The following is a 16,528-nucleotide window of genomic DNA, read 5'->3' as shown; positions in this document are numbered from 1 at the left end:
TGTCGCAAGACACCACCTTGACGCTGCCCTGGAACCAGCCTGCGTCCTTGCAACATGGCGTCGGTTGGGGGAAGTCCCGGAGCAAAGCCATGCAGATGACCGCTAGCTGCTCCTCGACCGCCTTCCACTGGTTTCTTGGGATCCGGCCTCCGGGGTTTCCCTTGTCAACCAGTCCAATCAGAACCTTGTCCCGCGCTATCTCCGCAAATGACAGGTTCTGTTGGACCCTAGATCTCTTTGCCGCAGGTCCAGGCAACTCTAGAGATCGTTGTCTCTTTGGCTGTGCACTTACAGCATTAGGCTTCTCTTGCCCGTAGTTGGGGAGCACCGTCTTCGCCCATTCCACCTTCTTCAGCCATTCAACTGAGGGGTTGGCAATCTTGCTCCTGTTCTGTGAGCGGAGTGTCTGCGCGGCAGTCCGCTTCTCCGCATAGGTGAGTTTATTTTGCTCGGTGGTTGGAGCGACCGTCTTAGTCATACCTCCTGCAGTTTTTGGCGCCGACGCGCACTTTGCAGAGGTGCTGGCGGCCGCCTGTCTTCCACCTATCACCCCCAGTTTGGGGTGGGGCCCTTTTGGGATAGCCCCCGAGCTGGTGCCAGCACAGGCGGAGCCAACACTCGCAGATCCTGTCGCACCCACCTTCTCCTCCGTCACGGGTTTCTTAGGAGTGCCCGGCTCCATTGTGTTTTTATTTTTAGGTCCACCCGGGCAGAGATCCGCGATGCCCGGGTAAGGCGATAAATAGAGCAGGGGGCCGCCATCTCCCTGAGCCCACCGTTAGAGACTGAGCTAGTTTTTAACCCGGGCCCTCAGCCTGGCTGACTCTCGGCACGGTCCGATTTACACCTTAGTCCGGCCCTGGGTGAGATGTTGTGTGGGATAGGAAGGAGGTAGGTTGTGCGTTTGGGGAAAAAGGGTTGTGTAGAGCAACTATTTAAATGCGGCTGAACAATTCGCATCGACGGTACTGCCGCTAAACAGCGACAGATACCCGCTGGCTGTCCGGGGCTGTTTATTATAGAGGTTTCGGTCTGACGGAATCCGTTTGACCTAGCCTACTGCTATTCACAGCTGGCCTTATAGGCCGTTCGCTATCCGCAACCTGCGACCCGCTTGGTCGCCTCCAGCTAGGCGTCCTCGGAACCATCTCACAAGTTCCTTATGGCTAATTAAATCGGAAAATTTTTGTGTGTGTATCCATATCAATTGTGACCATCAATCGCTGATCGGCACAAAATGATGTCCGACGAGATCTTCCACGAGGTAGCGTACCGAGCTCGCAAGCGGGATCACCTGCTGTCCGGAGTGGACGAGTTCCTCGATGCAGTTACCGTGCTGCCGCCGGGCGAATGGGATCCCACCATTCGGATTGAGCCACCGGCGGCCATTCCCTCCCAGGAAGTGCGCAAGCGTCCTCCAGAGTTGCCCAAGGAGGAGGTGGACGAGGAGGAGGAGGAGGCGCGCCTGAGGGAGGAGAACGGTCTGTCCCGGACGGGCCGATTCTTCGGAGGCCTGATCAACGACATCAAGAGGAAGGCACCCTGGTACCTAAGCGACTACAAGGACTCTCTGTCCATGCAGTGTGTGGCCTCCTGGATCTTCCTGTACTTCGCCTGCCTGTCCCCGATCATTACGTTCGGTGGTCTGCTGGCTGAGGCCACTGGCAAGCACATGGCTGCGATGGAGTCCCTGGTGTCCGGGTTCGTTTGTGGCATGGGCTATGGCTTCTTTTCGGGTCAGCCGCTGACAATTCTCGGGTCCACCGGTCCAGTCCTGGTCTTCGAGTCAATTATCTACGAGTTCTGTCTGAAGATGGGCTGGGAATATATGACCTTCCGGTTCTGGATCGGCAAGTGGGTCGCCGACATTTGTATCGTCCTGACCGCGATTGATGCCAGTGCCCTCGTCTGCTACATCACCCGTTTCACCGAGGAGAATTTCGCCACCCTGATCGCGTTTATCTTTATCTACAAGGCCATTGAGAATGTGATGGTTATCGGTAAGAACTTTCCGGTCAATCAGGGGATATACGACTGTGTCTGTACACCGCCAATTGGGAGCAATGCTAGTGTGATCGAGTATGCCAAGTACAATTGGACTATTGTGAGTCCTACAATGGCACCTTGGTTGGTGGAGACTGCGGCAGCCCGCCCACCGAAAACGTATTCCTTATGTCGGTGGTTCTCTGCGCCGGCACCTTCCTCATTTCCACCGTTCTGAAGGAGTTCAAGAACGCCCTTTTCTTCCCCTCGATTGTTCGCCAGTACATTAGCGATTTCTCCGTGCTGATCGCGAATTTCGCCATGAGTTTCTTCGACTATTCGCTGGGTGTGCCCACCCAGAAACTGGAGGTACCCAACGAGTTGAAGCCCACACTTAGCACCAGGGGCTGGCTCATACCGCCATTCTCCGAGAAGAACCCCTGGTGGTCGCCAATAATTGCCGTCTTTCCCGCCCTGCTCGGAACCATCCTGATCTTCATGGACCAACAGATCACGTCCGTAATTGTGAATCGCAAAGAGAACAAACTGAAGAAGGGCTGTGGCTACCATCTGGATCTGTTCATCCTCTCGATTCTGATCGCCATTTGCAGCGTGATGGGTCTACCTTGGTTCGTGGCTGCCACCGTGCTGAGCATCAACCACGTGAACTCGCTGAAACTGGAATCGGAGTGCTCGGCCCCTGGCGAGAAGCCACAGTTCCTGGGAGTGCGCGAGCAGCGGGTGACCCACATTCTGATCTTCCTGACCATCGGCGGCTCCGTGCTGCTGACCCCGCTGCTCCGTCACATTCCCATGCCAGTTCTGTTCGGCGTCTTTCTTTATATGGGCGTGGCCTCGCTCAAGGGTCTGCAGTTCTTCGATCGCATACTTATCATGTTCATGCCGGCCAAGTACCAGCCGGACTATATGTTCCTGCGCCAGGTTCCCATCAAACGCGTCCACTTGTTCACCATTATTCAGCTGGCCTGTCTCATTATTCTGTGGCTGATCAAGTCCTTCTCGCAGACCTCGATCCTGTTTCCCCTGATGCTGGTGGTGATGATTGGTATACGAAAGGCCCTGGATCTGGTATTCACTCGTCGCGAGCTGAAGATTCTGGACGACATAATGCCGGAGATGACGAAGCGGGCGGCGGCAGATGACCTGCACAAACTGGACGCTGAGGTGGGCTTATTGGCGCGAATCTTCCCCTGGGGAAAAGGTAGTCGTGGCCGGGTGGTGACCAAGCCGCTGGGCCTCGATGGTGGCCTCGCTGGGTCTGGTGGTGCGGGCAGTGCCGGTGGCGCTGTCCTCATCAGCTGCTCCACCTCAAATGCAAATGAGAAGGAGTTCGAGGCACAGAGCAGTCTGCTCAAAAAGTAGAAGACACTGAACACCTACCGAGCACACACGCATACTTAGACAAGAAAACACCCACACGCCCACATCCACGTACACGCCGAAACAAAAGAAAATCCCACGGACCAGTGCTGCCCATATCATTTGCGTTTGCAGTGCTGCCCAGTCCCCCGCACAAAACCAACGATTAGCGATACTTGCTTCGATCGTTTCGATACCGATAAACTCAATTTTTAATATATTATTGATTAATTTGCATTTTGTCGGTCTTGATACATCTTAATCAGCTACCATAGTTATCTACCCATATATATAAATATGCATTATTCTCTGTTATATACGTTTTTATCATGTCTTTAACAGTATTTTGTAAATGTTTTCCCCCCACCCCACACCATTATAATTTTAAAAAATATGGCATGCAGCAATTTTGCATTTTGTTTTTATATATACGATATTTTTTGATACAATTATTTAACTACTTTTTGATCCTTTGCTTAAAAAACGCTTTTAAACCACTTGTAAATGCCAAACCTATAAAAAAGAAATTATGTGGCTTTTCGTAGTGCAAAAAACGTGTTATCTATCCGAACCTACTCTAAAACTACTCTTACCCTATATATATATAAACAAATATTATATTTATAAATGTAAATGAAATTCTAGCTTAAGTCATAATTAGTCAAACGTTTACACTGTACAACAAGTACCTTAATGTATTAAATGGAACCTGTTATGTTATTTTATAGTCATCGGGTCGAGAGGTCCAGTAACTAACCAGCGACACAAAACCCACACGTAATTGTAGCGAAAATTGATGTAAAAATTTCATGGTCAAAATCCAAAATCCTTTACCGTCTACTTGATGAACATGTCCCTCTTTCCTCCATGAAGGATTCTTACAGCTCTCCATGGTTTACCCGTCAACTATCTTATCTAAAGAATAAAAAAACCAGACTATTTAAACGGTTCAAAATATCCGGCTTACAGACAGACTTCACCAAATATAGCTCAGCTAAGGTGGAATTTGTCCAGTACAATTCTGATTGTTAAAAAATTACCTGTCTCGTTGTAAGCGTGATTTCAAAAGTAATCCTAAGCTTTTCTTTTCTTTCGTCAATTCTAAACGTAAATCTAACTGCTTCCCTCCCTCTCTTTTTCTCAATAATAATGTAGCATCTGATGATAATGATATTTCCAACTTATTCGCAGACTTTTTTCAATCGACATATACGAAATGCAATAGTGTTATTAATAATGATTATCCATACCCACTACCTCATTTGAACTCTATCTTCAAACCAGTGATTGATGTAACTGATGTCCTTCAGAGTCTTAATACTCTCAAGCTCTCATTTTCACCGGGTCCTGATAGAATACCAAGTTGTATACTTAGGAATTGTTCATCTTATCTTGCTCTTCCCTTAACATTGATATTTAATCTGTCCCTAAGTCAATGTAGATTTCCATCCATATGGAAGGAATCCTTTATTATCCCATTGTTTAAAAAAGGGAACAAGTCCGATATCTCAAACTATCGTGGTATTGCTAAACTCAGTTCTATTCCAAAACTTTTTGAAAAAAATGATTACCTGTCAGTTGCAGCATCATTGCAGTTCTATTATTTCACCTTGTCAGCATGGCTTCACTAGATGTCGCTCTACTTCTACAAACCTACTTGAATTTACGTCTTTAATTACTAGAGGTTTTCTGACACATCATCAAACTGATGTGATTTATACCGATTTCTCTAAAGCTTTTGATTCAGTGAATCATAGGATTCTTATTTATAAATTGTCTCTTTTAGGTTTTCCGCCCAACCTACTAGAGTGGATATTTTCCTACCTTTCTAATAGAACTCAAATGGTCTGTTTTAATAATAAAAAATCCAAAATAATTAATGTTACTTCGGGAGTGCCACAGGGTAGCCACCTGGGACCTTTACTTTTTGGCTTAATGATTAACGATCTACCTTATGTCATAAAATCGTCAACTGTTTTAATGTATGCAGATGATGTCAAGCTATGTTTGTCCATGTGTTTACCCAATTCATGTAATGACCTTCAATTAGATCTTGATTGTTTGTATACGTGGTGCATGATTAACATGTTGAATTTGAACTATTCTAAATGTAACTTTATGACCTTTTATCGTTGTAATCCATCTATGTATTCTTATTCTATCGGAAATAACGCCCTTGAACGTATTTTTTCTGTTCAGGATCTTGGCGTTCTATTTGATCATAAACTTAGTTTTAAAGACCATATATCTACTATAACTAACAAAGCCAGAAGTCTCCTGGCGTTTATGAAGCGTTGGTCAAGGGAGTTTGATGATCCTTACACAACAAAGCTTTTGTATGTTTCTCTTGTTCGTCCGTCAATGGAATATTGCTCGTGTATATGGTCACCTCAAATTAGCTGTTACCAAAATATGTTAGAGTCTGTTCAAAAACAATTTCTTTTATTTGCTTTAAGAGGTTTAAACTGGGACACAGGAAGTCGATTGCCCTCTTATCATGCGAGGTTACGCCTGCTGGACTTACCAACCCTGAACCATCGTAGAAAGTGTCATGGAGTTATGTTTTTGCATAAATTAATTAATGGTGATGTTGACTCTCCCTTCCTTCTTAGCTCCCTCAACTGGACCCTGTACCCTGTAGAACAGTTCGTCGTTTTCGTCCGTTGTCTCTGCCAATTTGTAGATCCAATTATGCCCTTCATGATCCTTTTCGGGTTCTTTGTGACGACTACAATGCACTGTGTCACGTCTTACTGTTTGATAGCCCTAATGCAACTAATTATGATAAACTTATGTATTTTCTATCTTCCAATAATTTGTAAATTTCTATTTTACTAGCCATTCTATGTGAGCACGTATTTTAAACTGTCTATTGTTATGTCGTCTTTTTCCATGTCCGCGATTTCGTTTACTTGCCCAAATCGGTTTAGGGCTCCGCGCGTAACAAGCTTTGCTTGGTGTCGTAAGGGCCACTTGTTTGTACTGACCATAGTGCATCAACGTCCAAGAAGAAGAAAACACAAAAAAAACCTAAACAAATAAAAATAAAATAATTTGGCTTAAATCTAAAATTGAACAAAAAAATAAAAAAAAAAAAAATTGAACAAAAAAAATCTTACACTGAAAATTATATTTTTGTACCCATATCAAATTGTGACCATCAATCGCTGATCGGCACAAAATGCATAGCGCATTATATGAATATATATTTAAATAAAAAAATTTTACACTGAAAATTATATTTTTGCACCCATATCAAATTGTGACCATCAATCGCTGATCGGCACAAAGTGCATCGCGCATTATATGGATATATATTTATATAAAAAATCTTACACTGAAATTTATATTTATTGTACCCATATCAAATTGTGACCATCAATCGCTGATCGGCACAAATTGCATCGCGCATTATATGGATATATATATAAAAAAAAAATGGATGCACTCATTTAAAATTTTTTGGAGCCTCACATAATTCACATCTATTGTATTGTCTCCCTTTTCCCCCATTGCCACGAAACCCGATACTTTTGGGTCTTAGACCCGACGAAGAGCAGCTACAATGTTGCAGAAAAACAACACAAACTTAAAAACTCGCTGACTAAGAAAAAAAGAGAATTAAAATTGAATAACAACTTTTTATAATGCTCCCTATTCCCCCAACGAGCCCATTCACTTTGCCTCATGGTTGCCACGACACCACAATAAGACACACACATACACTAATATTGTCTGCATTACAGATTACCAACATAAAACAACAACACGAACAATAGTAACTAAATATACATATTAAGCCTTATCTCTACATACATATTTACACAACATTATTACATTTATATTAAAAAAAAAAAAACATATTTTCTAAACACACTTTACAAAAAAAGAGAAAATAAATTCCTAAGATAGATACACTAAACAAAATTCTCACACGTGGAAACACTTTAACAGGAAAATTCTGACTAAAGCACATATATTGACCAGTATTTACAATTCAAATTTTTTTCTCTCGAAACCTTTAATTACGCAAATACGCAGTTTCACCTAATGTTATAATTAAGAATGACCTAGAAGTTAACATAATTGAGACACCTTGTATAAAAGTGGGAGGTACACACATTTGCGAAACTCCTCTGACACCCAATAACACAGAATGCCTTCACAACCTGCTGGACGACAAAGAAGCGACCTGCAGCACAACGAACAGAGGTCACCAACCACAGATCTTCGTTCCTTTAAAAGGGTTGATGGTGATCCTCAACGTGGAGAATCTGAACATTACTTCCAACTGCATTTCGAGCAGGATCTTCAACGGTTCCATGCTTATAAAATACGATAATTGTTCTATATCCGCTAATGGGACAAAATACGTCGAGGCCGCCACTACAATAATTGACGACATCGAGATAAACCTTCCCCATGTCCAGAATTTAACAACAATCCCAACGGACGAACCCATAAACCTTCAGGTACTACACCTTAGTAATCTGGAAAATGGATTGGCAGTCACCAACATAGAGGAACGAACCACTACTCACCTGTCGATTATATACATACTCGTTGCACTGTCGATTCTGATTACGGCTGTTGCCTGGACCTTTAACAGGAAGGAGATAATTCTTTCACCCACCCCGGCGGACCCCATTGTCACTCCCACCATACCTTCGTTATGGCCATCGTTCCAAGCTAAGGGGGGAGGAGTTACCGCTGATGTCTTCCTCATGACATCACCTCCACCTAAACCCCCTCGGGCATTGTCCCACTAGCGGAGATGCCATTCAACCCGGACACCAAACCGCCGACACAGCAGACGGGATACCGAACCGAGTAAACAACTGGGCCACAGGCATCCGGCCGAGAACTGCTGACCTAAGGAGTTTCGCAATCTCAACATATGTACCCCACTCCCAAGTTAGCTCTCATTTGTATACTCAGAACAGAATAAAGTTAGTCGAAGAGTGACACTCGAGCAGAGTAGCTTATCCTTGTCTTTATTTCATTGGAACAATAAAATAAGCACCTATATCTATAATACTGTGACCAGCCACCTCCGGACCACAGACGTAATTCGTGCCTCGCTAAAAGCGATATTTATTTCCACCAGCTTTTTCCCAAATCATACGTTATATGCTACAGCGGACTGCGTGAAATTGATCTGGGTGGGAATGATTTGGAGGCATGCTTGACAGAAATAGCTGACCACGGACTTATCTCGGGTCTGTCAGAGTTATTTGGAAATTGGCTCTCGGCTCAAAGTTGTTTATAAATTGGGTAAGAGCCCCTAAACAATGTGTCATATAACTTGCATGCGGCTTAAGCCCAATGACCCAAGTGCCGGAGGAACCATGGGCCACGGTATGTGCAGACTTCGTTGGACCCCTACCAAGATCTAAGCACGGCAACCAAGTGCTGCTGGTCATGATAGACAGATTTTCGAAATGGACGGAACTGGTGCCCCTGCGCAGTGCTAGCAGAGTGCAGCAGAGTCGCTCTAGAAGGTGGTCATAACGGACAACGGAGTACAGTTTGCAAGCCGTATCTTCAAAAGTTTCCTGGCTGAGATGGGTATGAGGCAAAAATTCACCGCACCGTACACACCACAAGAGAATCCGACTGAACGAGCAAACAGAACAGTCAAGACCAGTCGCAGGGCAGAAACCAGAGAAACTGGGACGAAAAAAACCCATTGGAATCCACCGGCCATATACCGGCGTTTCTTACCCAAACAGGGAACCGCGTCTACCCAGCAGCCTATATAAAAAGGAAACCCTAGGCACTGGACGAGCTACGGAGACCACGGAAGAAAACGCCAACTAACTGAGGGAGGTATTTGAGATCGTACGAAGAAATATGGAAAAGGCATCCCAGGACCAAGCCAGACACTATAATCTGAGAAGGAGGCAATGAACACCAGCGTTGGGCGACGTAGTATGGGCCAAGGAACATCACCTGTCCAAAGCGGCTGAAGGATTCGCTGCGAAACTAGCCCCGAGGTACGATGGCTGCCAGGTTGTAGATTTCGTCTCTCCGGTGATCTACAAAATACGCCACACACAGTCAAAGAAAGAACGGAGCGTTCACGTTGGCGAGCTTAGCAACAACAAAACGAACAGACGGCAGACACATCAGATAACTACCCTTCAGTTCTGCAGTAGGGACGCGGTGACATGGCTCAAGGCAAAAAGCTTTTTTGTTTTTTTTTTGTGCCTAAAACGCTGTACCGCTGTTGACGTCAGCAGAGCAGTCGGCACAGCGTAGAAGACTGCCTACGAAAACGATCGTGCAACAAAGAGTGGCAGATATTCGGAAGTTCCCTCTCTTTCTTGTCTTATAATCTGCCTGCACTCGCAGAGACAAATTTCGGTTGGTCCGTTTTTTTTGCGTCTCTCCGTTATGTTTGGCTAGCGAGTAAAATTTTCGTAGAGCAGCGACATGTGCATGCCCTAATATTTTAGGAGCATTATTGTATATCGAAAATAAACAACTTTATTGTTTTATAAAAGTAAAATTTTTGATTATAGTAAAATTAACTTAATTGAATTTACTTATAATGTTATGTTTATTTATTATACTATTTTATTATAATTTAATTTTTAAGTTTAGTTATAGAAATTTAGTCCGTTAAAACTGATTTAAATATTTAAAATATTTTAGAATTAACATTTTTAAAAAAATTCATATTTTGTTTTTTACTCAAGAAGTAAAAATTATGTAGTCGGATATTTTTCGCTTTAGAAAGGGTATAGGTGCACTGGCACGCGCCAACGACGAAGAGAAATCAAAAGAAATCAAGTAAAGGGGTGAGAAGAAGACTTGGTGCATTCTGTTTGAGTGATTGAAAGGGAAGCATCCATTTTAATTGTGCGCAGCAGAGTTACTTTAATCGTTTCTTTAAGTTAATATAATAAAGTCAGGTAAGTGCTACGTTAAGTTTAAGATGTTGTGCATTGATCTTAGTTAAACTAAAACTACGTAAATTTTGAAGGTATTAAATGGGTTCCGTTAGCCGAAAGTAGATGACGAAATGTTTTGTGGCAAAAAAAATACCGCAAAGGGTTTATACACAGCTCTAAAAGGTAAATATACAAATTGAAAAGTAAAACGCATGTTTTAACCATATGCCCATACATTTTTTTCAGGAGCGTTGGCCAAGGACTCCGAGAACCCGGACACATGTTTGAGAAAGGCGATGACGAACGTGGAAAACAAACTAACAAAACAAAAAAACAGAAATACTAACAATAATTGTCCCCTTATTGAAAATCTGAATAATACCATTTAATTAAAATGTAATTAAAATTGTATGTATTAAAAATTCTATATTTTCATAAGTTAAAATTCATGGGAAAAATTATGAGTTTCACAAATGATTTCACTTGGGACGTGTCACTTGCAAGTGATTTCATAAGTGAAAACTCATAGGAAAAATTCTGATTTTCACGTGTCACTTGCAATTAATTTCATAAGTGAAAACTCATTGGAAATATTCTGACTATCAAAAGTGATTTCACGTGTGACGTGTCACCGGCACGTAACTAGCCATTCGATAAATGAGTATAGGGAACAAGTGAAATCCCATGGGTCTTCGAAAAATTTTCATTTGAACTTTCATTTGTGAAAATGCGGACATCCCATACAATTTTCTATATGGAGCGACACTTGTTCTTCACTTGTGAAAGAGGACATATCCCACGGGATTCACAGGGTGATTCACAAGTGAAACTTTTTTTTGGAACTGATGGGTAACAAGAGGTACAAGGCGACAGGATTAAGCGTCAAGATATACACTAAGATTTCACATTAATCCAGACTGCGAGGCCACAGGATTATGCGTCAGGCAAGGACAACGCTGACCCCGACGACGAGGCAACGGTTTCAGCGTCGGGCGCGAGCTAGAGTCAACCGATAACGCCACGTAGAAGGGAGTATGCACGGAGGGAGACAAGCAACACAAGTCGCGCAGTCCTGACACACACCGGAGATTCTATACGGAATGCGCCGGATGAGCTCGTCTAGTTGTTACCCTAGGAAAGGAAGGGGACGGTGCAGAATCAGATCTACACCGTATCCAGCTGGTCACAAAAGACAAAAACACGCATCGCACCAACAGTTAATAGATAAAAATCAGTTCGTTACAAACCGTACTGCGCGAAGTATTGGTTTCATGGCAATAGTAGTAGTAATATAGATCAGAAATCAAAAAAATTGACGGGCCAAGAAACCAACATACCATATCTGCCTTAAAACATTTTGTAGTAATTCCAGCCTCGAACGGCATATGCTTACCCATAATCGTGAGACGAATCCGATTAAATGTTCCTACTGCAGTGAAGAATTCCGATCTGAAAATCTTCTCAAGAGGCATGAGCTTGGTCACTCCGGAGATCTTTTCCGCTGCGAATTTTGTTCTTTGGTATTTTTAGACATGAATTACTTGCGACGGCACAAGAGGTGCATTCATGGTAACCGACAAGTATCGATCGAAGAAAAGTAAATGCCGGTTTAACCAAAAGTGCGGCGAATTCGCGTAGTAACGGCGCAGCGAGGAGTTGTTGGAGAAGAAGAGAGTTTGGTGACCAATGTGGGAGAATGAGAGAGTTTGGAGACCAAGGATGGAGAATATGAGAGTTTGGAGAACAAGGATGGAATATAAGAGAGTTTGGAGACCAAGGAGCGGAGAATGAGAGAGTGGAGACTTGGCGGGCATGGCAAGAGTGCCGTGTGCATAAAGGGATAACGGAACTCCACCGGACTTTGGACTCTGCCGTGAAATTTGAACCGGGAGAAGAAGTACCACATCTCGGCAGAGTAGCGGCACACAGACGTACCACATGCATCACGGGAACCAGCGGGATGGCAGCATTTGGCAGAACTTCGTTTGGAAGTTGTGCGTAAAGCACAATTGGGTAAAACAAGAACCACGGACTTTGGACCCGGAGTGGAGAGATTCAAAGGGAAATAATGGTTCCCGGAGGCAGAGCGCTGGCAGCTGGATCAGTCGATCACGAGGAGTCAAACCATCAAGATCAGTCAAGATACCAAAGTGAACAGTCAGTCAACTAAGTAAACTACAAGGGAGCCACAAGGCGAATCGTCGGAAGCAGCGCCTTGGAAAACCTACAAGGAGCAAGATCGCTACGTCGAGACGTTTGGGATTGGGACATCAGGAATCTCCGAACTGAGACAGAAGTGGCTGAGGTCCGGAAGGCATCACACGGCTAAGTCAAGGCGTTTGGCTTCCAACTTTGTCACGACCATACCCTGGCGAATCGCCCGGTGTGTCTGTCAGAGTCAAGCGAAGAGACCTGCGATGAGGAACCGTGAGCTCGGGGAGAAAGTTGTCTAGGACCCTCCGTACCTTGCCCGACCAAGCAGGACCTGGCGCGAAGGACGAGCGGTGGATCGATTTGTGGTTTCAAGAGGCGTTGTCCTGGAGAGCCCTGCGATTACCTTGTCCTGGATAAGCCCAGCGGTTCGGCAAGTCCCGGAACGGCGGTGGCCTAAGAACACGCAAGACAAGAAACAGCGCAGAGGACATCGGCAGCGTCGCCAGCAGACATCACCGGTAGCCACGTTACCATCGCCACGCGGAGCTCATTGGGGAGCGCAGGAGCGTCGCGGACGTCAAGCTTTAGGGTGAAGACGGGTGGAACGTTCGTCTGCGCTAGGCGTAAAGCAAAGTGAACTGCAAGGCAGCTTCCTGGCGATAGCCTTGACTGTCAGAGCGATCTGAGCAAGAACCTAGCGGAACAGTCCGGGACAGAGCAAGGGACTGGTATTGCCTGGAGAGCAAGGCTTGTTCACCCTAGTCTGAGAACGGTGACGCTTCCCTAAGCCCACAAGACCGAACTCTCTGCGAGTCCAAGGCGCGATAAGCGACCCCGAGGCAGCGCGTCGGCAAGCGAGCAGAGGCGGCCACTACGAGCGTCCCGAGACTCAGGAGCCCGCGGACGTCGATTCAACGCGTCGACAAGCCAGGACGAGGAGCACCAGCAGCCGGCGGAACCAGAACAAGGAGATACCGAGGCCAGCCCAGCCACACACCCACTGTACTAATAAAACAAGAATAAATCCCACTGTTACCATTCGAACCCTGTGTTTTCTCATTGATCTACGGGGCAGTCACGTCATATAAATTTGGTGGGACGAACACACAATCTTCTGAGCTAGCCGCACGAATCTCGTAGTGAGCAGACAACAAAATCAGTTCGTTACAATATCCAAATAATCATGTTATACGTGGAGTGCGGTCTATAAAGGACACATGATTGATTTCATAATGCAGTACCGTGATTTCAGTGACGGCCATGAACGATCATGGCCATCCACGGTCCCCCACCATTTTAATGCATTAAATAACACTCCAATCACTTGTATCTTTATAATTATTCAAATAATTTCAACGAACACTTTTCGGAACCACCATTGAAGTAATGTTTCAGGTTCTTTTTATACCCGTTACTCGTAGAGTAAAAGGGTATACTAGATTCGTCGGAAAGTATGTAACAGGCAGAAGGAAGCGTTTCCGACCCCATAAAGTATATATATTCTTGATCAGGATCACTAGCCGAGTCGATCTAGCCATGTCCGTCTGTCCGTCTGTCCGTCTGTCCGTATGAACGCTGAGATCTCGAAAACTATAAGAGCTACAATACTGGGATTTGGCATGCAGATTCCTGAGATTCCTGCGCAGCGCAAGTTTATTTCAAAAGAGTGCCACGCCCACTCTAACGCCCACAAACCGCCCAAAACTGTGGATCCTACAGTTTTGATGCTAGAATAAAAATTTTAACTGAAATGTTTTGTTCTCATCAATACCTACCGATTGACCCAAAAAGTTTGCCACGCCTACTATAACGCCCACAAACCGCCCACAAACTTCAAAAAATCGTAAATATGAACGCGGATATCTCGGAAAATATCAAAGATAGAGAAACGGGATTTCAGATTTAGATTCCGTAGGCTTAAGCGCAGCGCAAGTTTGTTACGCGAATATGCCACGCCCACTCTAACGCCCACAAACCGCCCAAATCTGTGGCGCCCACAATTTTTATGCTAGATAAAAAATGTTAACTGAAATGTAATGGTCTCGTCAATACCTATCGATTGATTTAAAAAAAACTTTGCCACGCCCACTCTAACACCCACAACGCTTAAATCTGTCTACCGCCGGTAGGTGGCGCATTTGCTGCTTGCATATCTCCATTTTCCTTTGGTCCCTTTAGCTGAGTAACGGGTATCTGATAGTCGAGGTACTCGACTATAGCGTTCTTCCTTGTTTTATACTGTTGTCCCCCATAGGCCTAGTCCACGTTGCAGATCCGAATATATGACAAAGAGTGTCCCAATTAACAACTTAGTCGACATCGAAGTATTATATATGAGAAATTTTATGATGTATGTTAAATATGAAATCAAAACATCGTGTAAGTACAAACTAAAAAATAAATGCAGCAATTAAAATTTGGCATGAAATTAAAAAAAATCGCCGCGATTTGTTTTATTTATTAATTTTTTTGTTTTTAATTACGATGTTTTGATTTAATATTTAACATACATCATATGACTTGCTCTTCGGCCTGAACATATCCGCCAAGGCTTTAAAGAAGAAATGGAGACACACGGAGTGCGGCTTGTGCTTCTTTAAATGGGCGAAGCGCGCCAAATATCCATGATAGTGTTCCTTCTTTCGGCCATAGTGCGGAATTTTCCGCCACAGACGCTTAATTTTTTGGGTGTTTGCCTTCGTGACTGGGTCAACAAAATTGATGGAGTGGTTGAATTTCAGATGGTCTTGAAGGAAGCGCAAATGAGCTTTCCCATCCATGCCGAGAAAATCTCCAAACGTTAGAAAGCAGGATTGGCACGTCATGTTGAACAGAATGAATCAATAAACAACAATTTTTGATGCAAATTTCAATATTACCTAAAGTTTAAAGGCAACTCGATTCTATAGTAAGTATGAGGAAAGCACACATGTTTTTTATAGCAAAACCGGGAAATTTGAAATTCAATTACAAGAAAACCATGTACGACCGCCAAGTTCTTTTTGCACGTAAATTCAAAAGAAATCGCGATCCATCGAGGATAATTTTTTCGCAAATTTCGGGGGTGAGTCCCCTAATCTAGAGTATTACCCTGAATGAAGCACTGTAATATTGAATCGATTTTTCGTGTGCGGTTCCATTTTCCGCTGCAGCGAGTTGTAGCCTCTTTTTCCGTTATAAGGACATTTTTGTTGGTGGAGGACCTACTCAGAAATTTATCTCACATTGAAAATAAGTACTGCTATGCTTTCTTAAAAGCTATGACCAACCTTCAGCTTTTTGTAACGCAACTACAAAATCTCTCTGCGCGGGTCCTTCCTGAAGAAGCACAAATCCCACACCACATTAATTCACGGCATCTTCACAGCGATGGCCAATTTATACAATCCAAAGCTAAAGTTATTTGATGTATGTTTAAAAAAAGAAAATTAAAAATTCGTGAACTTAAAAATTAATAAAAATCGTTCAAAACAAATTAAAAAAAAATCGGGTCCATTAAACTAATTTTTACGTTCACGAATTTTAAGTTTTCTTGTATTAAACATACATCAAATATATTCTCATAAATATTTATTTATTTAGGATCCAGCCGATGCAGACGTTGAAAGTAATTAGTTAATTCTTTGATTCCCGATATGATATGGAGGTGCGGAAAAATGTTAATGATTAAATAAAAAAAAACCATACAAATTAGATAGTGTATTATTTAATGCAATGCAAGGGATAAAAAGCCCTTATGTTTTTTTATAGCAAAACACTCAAAATCATAAAAAAGGCTAATTTATTTTTATAGGAAGACATGTAACTTTGAAATTCGATTACAAAAGAACCATGGCAGACCGCGCCTTTATTTCTTCATGTAAATTCTTAAGAATTCGCGGTCCGTAGAGGATAATTTTTTCGCGAATTTTGGGGGTGAGGACCGTAAACTAGAGTATTACCTTCAAAAATTTGACAAAATGGTTGCTTAAAATATGGATATATAGTGGGTTGTCTTCCATTTATCCGGAGCAACTGAATTCAGCTGTTCACCTCAGCGATTTTAGGCGCCTGTGTGCAAAGGCTATAAGGCAAAGACGTGTACCTCATTGATTTTCACATTTTTCGCGTGAGTT

At 43.5% G+C, this 16,528-nt stretch overlaps 1 protein-coding gene across 1 annotated transcript; it reads left to right on the top strand.

Annotated features, from left to right (window-relative positions):
- The first annotated feature begins 1,237 nt into the window (after nucleotides 1-1,237).
- LOC119562775 (electroneutral sodium bicarbonate exchanger 1-like) lies at nucleotides 1,238-4,083 on the top strand. The gene is given in 2 exon segments (XM_037875960.1): nucleotides 1,238-2,093; nucleotides 2,096-4,083. Coding segments are annotated over 2 exon segments (2,127 nt in total). The 3' UTR covers nucleotides 3,367-4,083.
- The last annotated feature ends 12,445 nt before the right edge of the window (nucleotides 4,084-16,528 follow it).

The sequence above is a fragment of the Drosophila subpulchrella genome, unplaced genomic scaffold (genome assembly GCF_014743375.2).
Source record: "Drosophila subpulchrella strain 33 F10 #4 breed RU33 unplaced genomic scaffold, RU_Dsub_v1.1 Primary Assembly Seq94, whole genome shotgun sequence".
Taxonomy (NCBI): domain Eukaryota; kingdom Metazoa; phylum Arthropoda; class Insecta; order Diptera; family Drosophilidae; genus Drosophila; species Drosophila subpulchrella.
The sequence above is the reverse complement of the archived record's forward strand: the minus strand, read 5'-3'. Positions and strand labels throughout refer to the sequence as shown.